At 36.4% G+C, this 14381-nt stretch overlaps 2 protein-coding genes, 1 non-coding gene and 1 pseudogene across 3 annotated transcripts; 2 read left to right on the forward strand and 2 right to left on the reverse strand.

The window, feature by feature from the left end:
• Window positions 1-279: 279 nt before the first annotated feature.
• On the reverse strand, window positions 280-1878 carry LOC121790547 (myb-related protein 306-like). Its single transcript, XM_042188740.1, has 3 exons — window positions 1595-1878; window positions 1301-1430; window positions 280-1205 (listed from the first exon to the last, which is right to left on the reverse strand). Exons 1-3 carry the CDS (start codon window positions 1725-1727, stop codon window positions 563-565), a joined length of 906 nt encoding a protein of 301 aa, XP_042044674.1. The 5' UTR covers window positions 1728-1878; the 3' UTR covers window positions 280-562.
• A 5658-nt stretch (window positions 1879-7536) lies between these two features.
• On the reverse strand, window positions 7537-7616 carry TRNAL-CAG. Its single transcript has one exon. It is a non-coding gene; the product is annotated as a tRNA-Leu (tRNA).
• Window positions 7617-7701: 85 nt separating this feature from the next.
• On the forward strand, window positions 7702-10816 carry LOC121790548 (annotated as a pseudogene).
• Window positions 10817-11494: 678 nt separating this feature from the next.
• Window positions 11495-12522, forward strand: LOC121790549 (activating signal cointegrator 1-like). The gene is made up of 3 exons (XM_042188742.1): window positions 11495-11505; window positions 11865-11894; window positions 12003-12522. The coding sequence occupies exons 1-3, from the start codon at window positions 11495-11497 to the stop codon at window positions 12520-12522; spliced, it is 561 nt and encodes a 186-aa protein (XP_042044676.1).
• Window positions 12523-14381: the final 1859 nt, after the last annotated feature.

Consider the following 14381-nt stretch of genomic DNA (forward strand, 5'->3'; position numbering starts at 1 on the left):
CAAAAGATAATTCATTAATATCCCAGCTCATAAAGTTACATACTGTCACCAACAGAAATGGCAAAATCTCGTGTAGGCATATCTTTAATTTAATTTCAATTACTGATTTTACTTTGATGATTCACAAATTGAGTTGAGCACAAATCAAATAGTATGAAGTATTTAAACTAACTATAAAGAAATCATGTTTCAAATTAGGCAAGCCTTAGGCATGAAGTGTAATTAGATGATAACAATGCCTTTTCTTCCCAATTTGCAAACCATCTAAATTAATTAAAGTAAAACCCTAATTCCAACATCTCATTATATGGAAAAGAAAGTACATATATTAGAGCTTATTTCTATCCAGCACATATGCAAAGGCTATAAAGGCGCTACAAATAATTACACTTTGATATCTCTAAAACACTAGTAATTAGAGATAATCTACATACATGTAGTAAAAAAAGCCTAAAACCATCCCAAAAATGGCCAAATTTCATTTTTTAACCATAAAAAAGCAGTTGCCCTAATCATAATTAAACTAAACTCCTGAGTTGTTTTGAAGAAATTCTATTTTTCTTCAGAACAAATCAGCAGTTTCACCCAAGGCCAAGTCCATGAAATCCCCATCCTGCCCCTGCGCGGCCGCGTCGTCTAGCAGCCACTTCTCCAGCAGGGTGAGGGGCATTTGCGTCTCGAACTTCACCTCGCAATCCGCCTCCACCGACGCAGGGAACGTCGTGCTGATCGCGCCATCGCTAGGGCTGGAGCTCAGCCCGGCCGAGAAGTTGGCGTTGCTGTCGGAGGAGACCGCGGATGGTGAAGAATTCGGAGACTTCTTCATCCATTTCTGCAGCAGACGAGCGATGTTCTCGGTGCTGGAGGCGTACGTGGGCGTCGGCACCACCGAGTTGACTCGCTGAGGTAGGGTTAGGTTTGATTCCATCACGGAATTGGAATTGGAATTCGAATTGGAATTGGAGATGGAGATGGAGATGGAGATGGGTTTGTCGAGGGATAGCGCCTCGCATAGGGCTTGTTTGGTCGTGTGGATGTCGGTTTGAAGCCTCCTCTCCCACTGCCCTTTCGCAATCGATTTCATCTCCGAGTCATCCCCCTTCCCGCCTTGGCCCTTCCCCAGCTTCTTCTTCAAGTGCGTGTTCCAGTAGTTCTTGATGTCGTTGTCTGTTCTCTGTGGGAGGTATGAGGCTATAGCAGCCCACCTACAGTTATTGTTGGAATATGAGAAATATGTTAGAGGAGTAATTTAGTTTTTGCACGAACTAATTCTAAACCATAGATCTTGTGAAAAAATCACCTGTTGCCGAGGAGGGCTTGGAGGTGGATGATCATCTTCTCCTCGTGCTCGGTGAAGTTTCCCCTGCGGATTCCCGGGCGGAGATAGTTGGTCCACCGGAGACGGCAGCTCTTGCTGCATCTCAGCAAACCTACAAAACGAAGTAGCCAACAAAAATTAATATGCCATCAAAGAAGACAGTGGCGCCGCTGCACACCATTTATTGCTCAACATTAAATGGTTTCAACTACTCCAAAAAAAAGAAAAAAGCAGATTTGATTAAAATTGGATCAACTATTTTGATCAGATTAGTACCTGTGTTAGTAGGAACAGCCCTCCAATTGCCCGGACCGTGCTGTTGAATGTACGAGACGAGGACGATGTCTTCCTCGGGAGTCCATGGCCCTTTCTTCATTCCCACTTTATCACAACAAGGTGGCCTCCCCATCTCTATACTAAAACTACACAAAATCAGTGTGTTTGTGTTTAAGGAGGAGAAGAAGAAGAAGAAAGAAAAGGGTTTTTTGTCTTATTTTTTTTCTTTTTTTGGGTGTTGAAATTGAAGAGAGATGGTAGAGACAAGAGTCTAACTGAGGGGGAAGAGATTTGTCCGAGGAAATATCTAGAGAAGGACTGCATAGGCTGACTATGACAAATGAAAAAAAAGGTTATTTAATCTTCGAAATAGTCAAAAGAGGACAGCAAAGATCATTTACTCCTTTGCTTGAAAAAAGTCAGCTTCTCTCTCTCTTGTGGTTAAGGGTATCCATTAATCACTGCGCCCCTCATAAAACCGCGTGGCAATCAATGTAAAAAAAAATAAATTGAATTAATAAGAATACGAAATCACATAATTTTGTTGTACCACACATGATAAATGGATTGTTCATTATTGATTGATACGAAGAAGAAATTATTGGGTTTGGAGCGAATAGGTTTTAATCTGTACATCCCTAAATCATAGGCGGGATCGCTCTTTAAAGATAGATGCATCATTTTTCAGAAGTAAAATTCATTTTTTTAGAAAAGTAGTGGTAATTATAAGTCCAAAATATTGATGTCATCTGAAATAAATACTGAAGATTTATTTTCAAGCCTTTGGACTAATGAAGAGTGAGTGTGTCACTTGTAATCTACTGTAGTCTTCACCTTTGCATAATTTAGTTGAGGTTATTATAGGCCTCCATATAATGGAAGAAGATATCAAATTGTACCAATATTCGTCATTTAATTTCTTACGGTGAAAATTATGGCTATGATGAGTACATGATAAAGGTTGACAAACTTAACACTCTAGCTAGTACAGTCGAGCCATGTTGTGTGTGTCGGTTGAGTCAGATAGGACTCGTCCCGTTCCCGACTCAAACATATTCTATGATTTAGATGTACGCTTGTGATAAATTAAAGTAATGATTGTGTAATTGATTTATCATTGTTATGAATAAAACTAATTGTTATTATGAATTAAAAGTTAAAAAAGCCCTCAAATCCTTAAGGATATTTTAGACTTTAGGTAATCAAGTACTGATTTGTATTCGAAAATCATTATATCGGGTATAAAAAAATATTATTAGATCACTAAATTGGAAAATATTACCTTAAAAATAATTGCGTGGCTTCAAATCGAATTATGTTGTCAAATTGGTGTTAGCTCACTTTCTCATATAATCCCTATACAGTAGAATGTGACAAAATAGAAATTAATCTAGAACAGCTTTAGATGGTATCAGAAATATACGGTGTGACAGGAATGAAATTGGAGAAGTAGAAAACGACCATTCATATAATATATTGATTAATAATTATCTACTTGTTAATATAAGACTTAGTCAATCTTGTAGGTGGTTTGCTTGTCAATTTTTGTCACCGGGGATTCTTCGATAATACTGAGATGGGTACTAAAATTTGGACCGTCCATTCAAGTCAGTTTATTTATTTATTTATTTATAAAGTTACTTAATATGTAAATCACATTTAATTATATGGACTCATACTTACAAAATTTCACTTAGATTTACGTACACATGTTATTTTGCAATTAAATTTCGTCTTTGTTAATATTATAATTGTGTTAAATATATGTCTTGTTCGCATGAGTATAAAAATGTTTAAATTCAGAAGCTGGCAAGCAGAATCCATTAAGAACGGTGACAATACAAATAATACAAAATTTATATATAAATATAAAGTTGAATCAAGAAGCTAATAAAAGACTAAAAACTAGTACAAATAGGAAAATTCCGCAGTCAAATCAGCCGGCTATCTCTTTTAGGAAAAATATCAAATTTGCAACACACATCAAATCCAAACAAAGTCCACACATAGCAGAAAAGAGAAGATCTCTTAGTATACAGAATCGATGGATATTGAGAAATGAAGTTGAACCTTAGAAGCAATAATATACAATGCAAAAGTTTATGATTTCTAGGTACGAGGATAAGTTGGCAAGTGCAACGATGGAGGTTCAAATTAATGGGTCGTGCGACATGACGTTATAATCTTCGACCTTCAAAGTTGCATAGGTCAATCGTTGTCGTGCTTAGAAATCACATGCTTCTGCACTGTATAGTTTGTTTTCGGGCACAATTATTTTAGTTCTCGTTAAGGGTGGAGTTTCAGTCGCTTAACATCTTTATCGTGACCAACACATCTTTACTTATGTATTTTTCAAAAATTATATTTTATTTTATCTACTTAGTAGGAGTTCTTTTGTTAGATAATATTTGACCATAGAGGATAAAATTTTGTCTATATGCATGCTGACAAATGAAAAACGATTAGAATCGTGCATATACAAATAATGAGTAAAGAAATTCTTTAGAAAATATTAAAGAATTTATGCTAAAGTTTGACTGAATTTTATACATTATATTTATCTTGTTTTAATTTATAAATTATTAAAATAATTTTGTCTATATGCTATGCTGACAAATGAAAAACGAAAAGAATCATGCATATACAAATAACGAGTAAATTAATTCTTTAAAAATTATAAAAGGATTTATGCTAAAGTTTGACTGAATTTTATAAATTATATTTGTCTTATTTTTAATTTATAAATTATTAAAACCAAACATTTATCCTTAATAGAAATTCAATCTCTTACAAATTATTCCCATATATACCAATAAACTACTATAACTTTTTTTTATCATCAATTACTTTCCTATGGCTTTGCTACCATATATAATCAATTACACATTATGACTTCTCGACTTAGTGTGTGTCTTATTAAAGGAACATAATAATTATTCTTAATTAGAGTCGTAGCCGGCTTCTAGTCGCAATCTTGCAGTGGAAGTAGCATTAAACTTCACATTAATTTTTTATATATATTTAATGAAGATCTTGTTGTATAATTATCATTTTGAATTACCACGTACGTGCACGTGAATCAAATTCGATCGGCTATTTATGAACTTAATTAAACCATTATAAATTAAAGAAAATTATGTACTACTCTTTTTATTTGGTGGAAACGTTTTAAAAAGTGTGTTGTAATTGCAAATTATAAAAACCGATGTGTTTTACAACAGTTGACAAATGAATTGGATACATATTAAAGTTCAGAAAGAAAAAAAAAATTGAAAATAGATTATCCGCTGTGTGATATTTTATTGATATATTTCATCATAAAAGTACTAGTATATAGTTTGGTTAGAATAAGACTAAAGTCAAAGATGAGTTAAATTTGTTGTGACCAAGTGATGAGTGTGGTGAGATCAGTGAAGAAGTGTTCAATTCAAATGAGAATTTTGTAGATAATGTTTTAAAACCATGTGTCATTCTTGGAGGCTTTCAAATAACTCTCTATTTTGGCTATTTCTTCCTTATTCTTCTATTTTATCGCATTTTCACACTATATCTTTCAACTAAATTATTTCAATATAGATAGGATGTGTTCTTTTATTAATATAAAGCGACGTATATAGTTTATTGTGTCGAATGTAATTCTTAAATAATTATATTTTGTGGGGCGTGTGTAGACCATTTTATAACATCTGAAACGCAATTGATATATATTGTTAAACCGTCTGACGCATACATTTTTAGCTATCTACATAATTGTTACGATAAATTATTGTCAACCCGTGTGACGTCAAATTTGGTACTATTGAAGAAGAACTAATGTATACAACCATAAATAGCTTAGATTAATTTAAAATAATACTAACTGATCAATTAGTGTATATTTACAAGAAATTAATAATTGTGTGAAAATGCTTAACAACCCCTTAAGTCAAATTGACAAATAGGAGACAACCACATCATCATGCCACGTGGTGTGGTGTGTCTAGATCACTGAATATTTTCTCCTTTTTAATGGTAAAAACTTTCCAAATCCGAATGCAAGTAAAATAATGCTTATATCTTCTTCAAATGTATGCCATAATTATATTAATGTTTACACTTCTTTTTAGTCTAAGTTGTTCCGTGGAGAAATCTTTCAAACGACAAAATCTTTCGATAATCAAGTTCAAATTTGAACTTATAATATAAAGTTATAATATTTTGATGATTAATATAGTGGAGCAGTAAAAAGTTTTATTATGACACGCCATTAAATAATTTTATAATGAACATTCTTTTTTTTTTCTGAGACAAAAAAACAGTAAGTTGAAAGGGATAGTGCAGTGTGACAATGAAGCATATTTGTAAATCTCATACTATGAATTAAATTGGGATTTGCGGTGCCCCGAATGTCAAGAAAGTAGGCCCATTGGGCTCAGCAGTACTACATGTGAGGCTGAGGGTACACCACGTGGACGCACATTTAATGTCCATTAACACGTAGACAAGAAGACAAATGGTTAGGCTAACATCTGTTGAAGGCCCACAAATAAAAAAAGATTTATCTTAATTATTATGGGCCTGCTTGTAATTTAAGCATGGTTTCAATCAATTAAATAAAAATTGAATTAAATAAATTTTACGTCTGAATTCAAATAAATAGAAATTTGTGAGCTTTATGGTGAGAACCATTATAGATGCTAATGTTTAAAAATAAGTATCACAATATAAAGAAATTAATGAAGATTATTATATGGATATATAAATGGTATATGGATAGTAAAATCACTTTTCATAGTGTGAGACGTGTGCAAAGGTATAATTCTTAACGGGTTTCAAGAAGTTAAGACATGTATTAGCACACTTGACACGTGTCGACTTAGTACTAATACTGTCTTATTTGTATCTTCTAAGAAAACCCTTTCAGGTTCAAGTCAATGTTGATTTTTTTGTTGCACGTGTGGAAGTCCGATGTGCATTCCATCACCCAAACATGCTAAAGCATGTTAAAACTTGCACTTTTGTCCCACATAAACTTGATAATGATTAATCTTGTATCTTATAAGTCCTGCTAGGAGAATAAATTACGCATTTCTACAATTAAGTATTTAAATGTTTTTATTTTAATAATATAGACGGTATATTAGTCATGAATACATGTAACTCTCTCCATTCCATTATTGTGACACATTTCTTTTTGGCACGTCCAATAAAGTTGGTCCAATTTTTGTAGTAAGTGATCTTAATTGGGAAAAAAAATTGATCATCTTCAATGCAATTGAGGTGTTTTCATTTTCCTTAAACACGTGCGAAAAAAAATGTGTCTTATATAGTGAGAAAAATGAAATATATGAATTAGATTTATAGTAATCGACATACGCTACGGTGCAAGCAGGGGTTGACTTGGTCATTTAATCAATGTCGATAATTGTGTTTACAAAGTCAAACCCACTAAGTCCTCACGTTTCGTTTATTGTGGTTGTGGGTATAATTCTCCTGTTTTTTAGTATATGTATTTAAGAGCAATAGCAAATAGGCCGGATTTTGGCAAACGAATAGGCGACACGTGTACATAGATCTTACATCAAATTTAAACATGCACACTTGTATAATTGATGAATGATTTTGATTGGGATTGGATGCCATTTATTTTTCCCATATATTCAATTGTATTCACTAACGATGTCGCAACTGGCCATACAAGTGTCCACATTTGTATACTAATTTATTTGCCTAGAAATAAAATAACTATATGTAGTTGTACTTATATGAACATAATCGAGTCATATCAACACATATCACACAATGTAGACGCATTAAAAAGTTATAAATTAATAGTGATGGATTAAATAACTAATGTTGTGCTAACGAAATGAGCAATATTGATTAGAAACGTGCAAATATTCAAAAATTAAAAATAATACTACCACTATGAAGTGAACATATAGTAAAAAACAAATAAATAATGTCAAGAGTGGGATTTGAACCCACGCCCTTTCGGACCAGTACCTGAAACTGGCGCCTTAGACCGCTCGGCCATCTTGACTGATTGCTGTATTTTGTGAATAACTTCATTTTAACCTATGTTTTATTTCATATTCTGTCAACAGCCGAAAACTGAGAGTCTGAAACTAATGGCGCTATCAATCCAATTTCCCACCATCAACCAAGAGAGATCATCATGCTCAGCAAGAAAATATCGTGTCTATTCCGCAATTACAGCTCCTCCGCCGCTCTACTGGAAGGCCGGAACGTTAGTGGTCGAATCGAGCTTGACACTCGTCTCTTGCTCAGCAACCCAGCAAATTTGAAGGGCCTAACACTCGCACAACCCAAAGCAGCACACGCCCTTCTCTTCAAAACCAACGATTTATGCTCCAATATCTACGCCTCCAACAATCTGGTCATTTCCTACTCGGACTGCAGTCGCATGGACTGTGCATTCAAGCTGTTCGATGAAATTCCTCTGAGGAACTCGGTCACATGGAATATGATGATTTTGGGGTGTAATAAGAATTCTCTTTACGGTTATTCTTGGAGGCTTTTTTGTCAAATTCAAAACGTCGGAGCGGATATGGATGAGTTCACTTATGGCAGTGTTCTTTCTGCTTGTGGCTATGTGGGAAATGCAGCTTTTGGTTTACAGGTTTACGGCCTCGTTTGGAAAAACGGGTTCGTTGCTAACGGGTACGTGAGGGCTGCAACGATAGATTTGTTCGCCAAGTGTGGTTACATTGATGATGCTTTGAGGGTGTTACATGATGTTGATACTGTGAGAATGTCGTTTGTTGGAATCATGTCATGTCTGGCGCAGTCAAGAGCAATGATCATTTGGTTGCGTTGGATGTTTTCGCGGAGATGTGTCGTTGTAGCAGTATTTCCCCGAACTCTTTTACGTTTTCAAGTGCTTTGACTGCTTGTGCTGCAGTAGAGGAGCTAGAGTTGGGGAAATGCATTCATGGATGCATAATCAAGAGTGGTGTTGGTGGTGATGTTTATGTTGGAACTGCCATTGTCGATCTTTATGCCAAATCCGGGGCTATGCTTGATGCTGTGAAGCAGTTTAAACTAATGAAAACGCTCAATGTAGTTTCTTGGAATGTGATCATCTCCGGCTTTGCTAAGCAGGGTGATTGCTTTTCTGCTTTTTCTGTCCTAAACGAAATGAGGAAATCGGGAAAGGAACTAAGCAGCTTCACTGTATCGAATGTGCTTTCAGCTTGTACAAAACCCGATATGTTTAAAGAAGCATTACAGATCCATTGTTGGACTTTTAAGGTTGGGCTGAATATCGATCCAATAGTCGAATCATCTCTTATAAATGCGTATTCGAGAATAGGAGCAGTTGATTTATCTGAGAAAGTTTTTGTGGAGAATGGGAAGATGAAGGAAGTAGGTGTTTGGGCTAACATGATATCTGTGTTTGTTCAAAGTGGGAGTTATGAAAAAGCAATCATTTTTTTTCAAGAGATGTTAGGAAATGGTATTAATCCTAATATGTACATTGTTTGTAACATCATGAGCATGATAGGTAGTTTAGCGTCGGGGAGACAAGTTCATTGTTATTCTTTAAAACTCGGAATGTTGTCTGAAATTAGCGTAGGCAGTTCGATTCTGACAATGTATTCGAAATGTGGCAAATTGGAGGACTCTCTAAAGGCTTTTGAGCAACTTGAGAGGAAAGATACTGTTTCGTGGACTTCTATGCTTGTCGGCCTAGCTGAAAATGGATGTGCAGATAAGGCTCTTTGGTTGTTTCGACAGATAGGATTCGAACCCAATGTAAGGATTTAGCTGCTGTTCTGAATTCATGCTCTGCTCTTCGTACGTTGAAGTTGGGTAGAGAAGTTCACGCCTTTGCTCTTCGGTTTTGGTCTGGTGGTGAGCAGGCCATCGTTGATTCTGCACTAGTGAACATGTACTCGAAATGTGGTGATCTCGATTCAGCTAGGATTGTTTTTGACCGGACGCTTATCAAAGATCAATCATTGTGGTTGTCCTTGATTTCAGGATACTCTCGTTGTGGACAAGTTGAGGAGGCTGTTGAGATTTTCTGCGACTTGCTTATGTCCGTGTGAATGCTGAGGCCTACACATGTTCGTTGATTTTGGGGGCTGTTGCTATTTCAAGTGAATTAGGCGAACAGCTTCACGGATATACCATTAAAGCTGGTTTTGAAACAGATGCATCCGTGGGAAGTTCACTTGTGATGATGTATTCAAAATCCGGGAGCATCAGCGACTGTCACAAGGTGTTTCAGCAGATTACAGACCTCGATTTGGTTAGCTGGACGACAATGATAGCAAGCTACGCTAACAATGGAAAAGGATCAGAGGCATTAGAGCTCTTTGAGCGTATGAAGAGATCAGGAGTAGAGCCCGATGGTGTCACCTTCATTGGTGTGCTTTCAGCTTGTAGCCACGCTGGTTTGGTAGACGAAGGGTATTTCCATCTGCTATCAATGATCAGAGACCACGGGATCAAGCCTGGTCAGAAGCATTACGCGTGCATGGTGGATCTTCTTGGCCGAGCAGGGAGGCTAGAAGAGGCCAAGAAGTTTATCGACAGCATGCCTGTGGAACCGGCTGTTTTAGTGTGGGAGACTTTGCTCGCTGCTTGCAAAGTGCACGGTGATCACGAGCTCGGGAAGGTGGCTGCTGAGAAGATTCTGGAATCACAGCCTAATAATGTCGGAACGTACATTTCAGTTTCGAACATCTATGCAGAGGCGGGCGAATGGGATCACGCGTTGAAGATTAGAGAAGCGACGGGAGTGAGGAGGAAGGAAGCCGGTTGGAGCTACGTGTGAAATATGCTCGTGATGTGATCGGGCGTGGATGGTTGAGACGGAGCGAATCTGAGAAGGAGCCGAGACATGCTCATGAAGCGAAGTATAGGCTACTGTTCTTGTGCTAAAAATTACTATTGGAATTGAAATATATAATTTTTTTAATTTGAAAAAGGTGAAATAAAAAATTAGTACTCCCTACTTCTTTTTTTCCCCATAATTTGATTAAAAAAAGTGATTAATACACTGTCGATTACAAATACAGATATCCAAACAAGCCCTTAGACTGTAAAACCCAGAGAAAAAAAGCTTCCCTTATTCGAGAGAGAGAGAGAGAGAAAGGGGGTGGAGACGTCGGGCAGTGGTTGGAGAAGGCGTTGACGGAGCTGTGCCAGAAAATTGAGACCGGTATTCAATTAGATGGCGAAATCATATCAGGTCTCGTTTCCTACTGTGAGATGGCCCCCCACTCGATGCAAAGGAATACCTTGATGTACGCCCAATTTCACTTCGATCCTCGATCCTCATCTTTCCTTTTCTGATTATGCTTACCAATTCCTGTGTTGATGCGGATTCTTCTTCTTTGTTGCTAGGGATTTAGTATTTTCTGATTTTTGTGTGATGATTTTCTCTTGGTTTCAGTAATATGGTGGCTGTGTAAGCGTATATAGATGTTTGATGAGTTCTATGCAAAATTGGATTGAAATAGTATGGGCAATCAGATGTGTCCTATTGGTTCGTCTATTACTCCTTGATTATGCTAGTGGTAATTGAATTATGTTGCTTTATGTAGATTTTGTCAAGAGGTTGCATTCAATTGCATAATTATATTTGTTTCTCCTTATTTAGATCATGCATCTTTACAGGCTATGTGCATTAGGTGTTCCATATGATGAGATTGAGAGTAGTGGTTGGATACTTGCAGAAGTGCCTAGTTTCATTTAATTTAGAATGATGCCATAGTGGCATGAGTACTACAGCTTTATCATCTATGGTGTCGTTCAGCTTGTTAGATAAGATACTAGTGAGATACAATATGTGGTAAACCCAAGACGGGGTTTGTCTAGGATTACATTAGTACAAGGGGTGGAGGTGAGATGAATAATCGTTAGATACAATGTAATCTTGGCACTGGGATGGCGGGAAGGTACAGGTTGAGCTATTGAGAAAAAGCCAACAGAACAAGAGATAAGAATAGACATGACAACCCGAACCGCCTTATGAATATCTGTTATCCTTGATTTCGATTCAAAGGGGTCGTGGTTTGAATATTACTATCCAGTACATGCTCCCTTACAACTACATTTGTTTATCAGAATAGTATAAATTGTTTGTTTTGCACCAGAGTAGTCGCTTTTACAATGTTTCCATTGTCTCTTATCACAATATAACCTTCATGTTTCCATTTGTTGCTTTCCAAGTTATAGTAGGAGTATTATTTTAATTGCTACATTCGTAGGCTGTAGCTGTAGTTCAACATTTTCGTAATCGATAATTTTTTTGCAGAATATCATTGGAGAGGAAGCTGGGAAGAGTGTAACCGATGAGTACTTAAAACGAAGAGGTCACAAAATGTGTACGATACAAGCAAAGACACTCCAACTTCCAGTTTACATGCCTATGTCAAACCACGTTCAGATGAAGTCCATCTGTCACCTCTAAGAAAGTACAAAGAACACCAAAAGAGGTGAAGCCTTCCACAAGTCAGGACAATCAATCTAAATATGTGCCAGCGCAGTCCACAAATGAAAAACCTGTGAATCAAGGTAGTTCGAGAAAGAAAAAATCTGGAAAAGTTATTTCTCTGGCTGAGGCTGCGAAAGGATCTATTGTATTTCAGAAGGGGAAGCCATGCACATGCCAAGCCCGCCGTCATGGGTTGGTCAGCAATTGTATATCTTGCGGAAAGATAGTCTGTGAGCAGGAGGGCGAGGGGCCTTGCAATTTTTGTGGTGCCCTTGTGCTGAGGGAGGGAAGCACATATGCTGGTTTGGATGAAGGACTTATGGTTTTAACCGATGCTGAGGCAGCTGCAGAAGCATATGCTAAAAGGCTAGTTGAATATGACCGAAATGCAGCAGCTCGTACAACGGTAATAGATGACCAGAGTGACTACTACGAGATGGAAGGAAATACCTGGCTCTCGAATGAGGTTTCTATCTAGAAATTTACCTAGAGACATATTGGAATGACTTAATTAATTTAATTAACATTTTTAATGTTGTATATGCTACTACTTTACTCTCAGGAAAGGAACTTCTGAGAAAGAAAAGGGAGGAGATAGAAGAAGCTGAACGATCCAAGCGAAGTAAAGTATCATGACCTTTGATCTGCTCGGTCGCAAGGTTGCATATCCTTTTTTTTATTGTGTTATCCATCCATGGTGCTGCATATCCATTAGCTCCTAAGCTCACATCAATACGAAAAAACCAAAGCACACATGTTGAAGTGCAACTTCTTTGACTGCAGGTACTTATGAATGAAGATGAAGCTTCTGAAGAAATGCAAAACAGTATATTACTTCGGCCGCATGAAAAAGAAGATATCCGATCAAACCAAATCCGCATCTCAAAGTTCAACCAATATTCATCGACCCAGGTCCTAGAAAAACTCCAAGGAAAGAACTTTGAGCAAAGGCGTCAGCACCGGGTTGTGCTTGGAGATAAGTGGGAGGGTACAGCATGGACCAAATGAACTAAATGTTCTGTGAAGATCCGTGTTTCGTGGATATCGTGCTTTGGAAGAAATAGTCGAAGAGAAATTAGCTACAAGAAGCTATAGCTTTCTTTGCACTTGCTAGTTTCCCAAAGTTAACTGAAGAAAAAAGAAGGCATGTCCCCTGTTTTCTCTGAAATCAACTGCAAAATTTTATTTAAAGATTTGAATATGTTTTGTCAATTTAGTTTGGTCTCCTTTCACACACACACACACACACACACACACACACAATATCGTAGTATTAAGTGGAGGATTAGGTAGCGTCTGCATAATTAGTACAATTGGCTAATAACGAAATGCATCTACTTTTGCGATTTATGTATTAGCTTCGTATTTGGTGCATCACTCAATTACATTATGCAACAAGAATCAAACAAAGACGTGTGGAGTCACACGACACTAGCCATGAAAAATCAAATCAAGGACCATTTCACAGCTCCAATTAAATAAAGTATGGAATTATAGTTGGGTCTCGTAATCAATAACCCCAATCAATTATCGTATATGTGACAGTACTTTGATAGTCATAGTCGACAAGAATCGTCCCCACAATTTAATTAAGCTCTTAATTAATAATACCCAATTCGAAAAAAATGAGAGTAAGAAAGTGACAAAGATAGTGAAAAGCTGAGTAAATATGAAGTGATGAAAGCATGTTGGGGTGCACGTGGATAGTTGAATAAATTAAGAATGATTGGATGTTTTGTTTTTTGTTAAGGAAATGACTCAACTTAATTGGAACATCCCAAAGAGTAATATGACTCAACTTAGTTGAGACGGAGGGAGTATTATATTATAAATATGAAAAACAGCAATCGTGCAAAAAAAATCAATAACTATAAAGGCATAAATATTTTATACATGAAACTAAACCAATGCATAAATTAAAATATTACAACGCAATAGCTATAGACGCAGACAAATAGCATGGAAAACAAATTCAGCTATTTAACTCAAACAGTTCAAACTCAAAGTTCAATAAAAAAAATTCTCTACTCCAAATATCTTAAACTCAAATGGAGTTGACAAAATTCAATTATTTTATCACAAAATCCTACATATATTTAACAATACAAACCGGTTTTTTTTCATATTTACAATTTCTCAACACAACGAATTGTAAACAAAATTAAGATTTTGCATTATTGAACTAAAGAGAAAAGAACAATAAGTAGCGAAAACTTATCTTACGCATTAATACGCTGCAAAATAGACTAAGTTATTGAGATTCTTTTTAGAAAATTAAGTTATGAATTTAATTTTGCCGACGCAAATTACATGCCTCTATTAGTGCAGCACTTAATA

Source organism: Salvia splendens, unplaced genomic scaffold, assembly GCF_004379255.2.
Source record: "Salvia splendens isolate huo1 unplaced genomic scaffold, SspV2 ctg542, whole genome shotgun sequence".
Classification (NCBI taxonomy): Eukaryota; Viridiplantae; Streptophyta; class Magnoliopsida; order Lamiales; family Lamiaceae; genus Salvia; species Salvia splendens.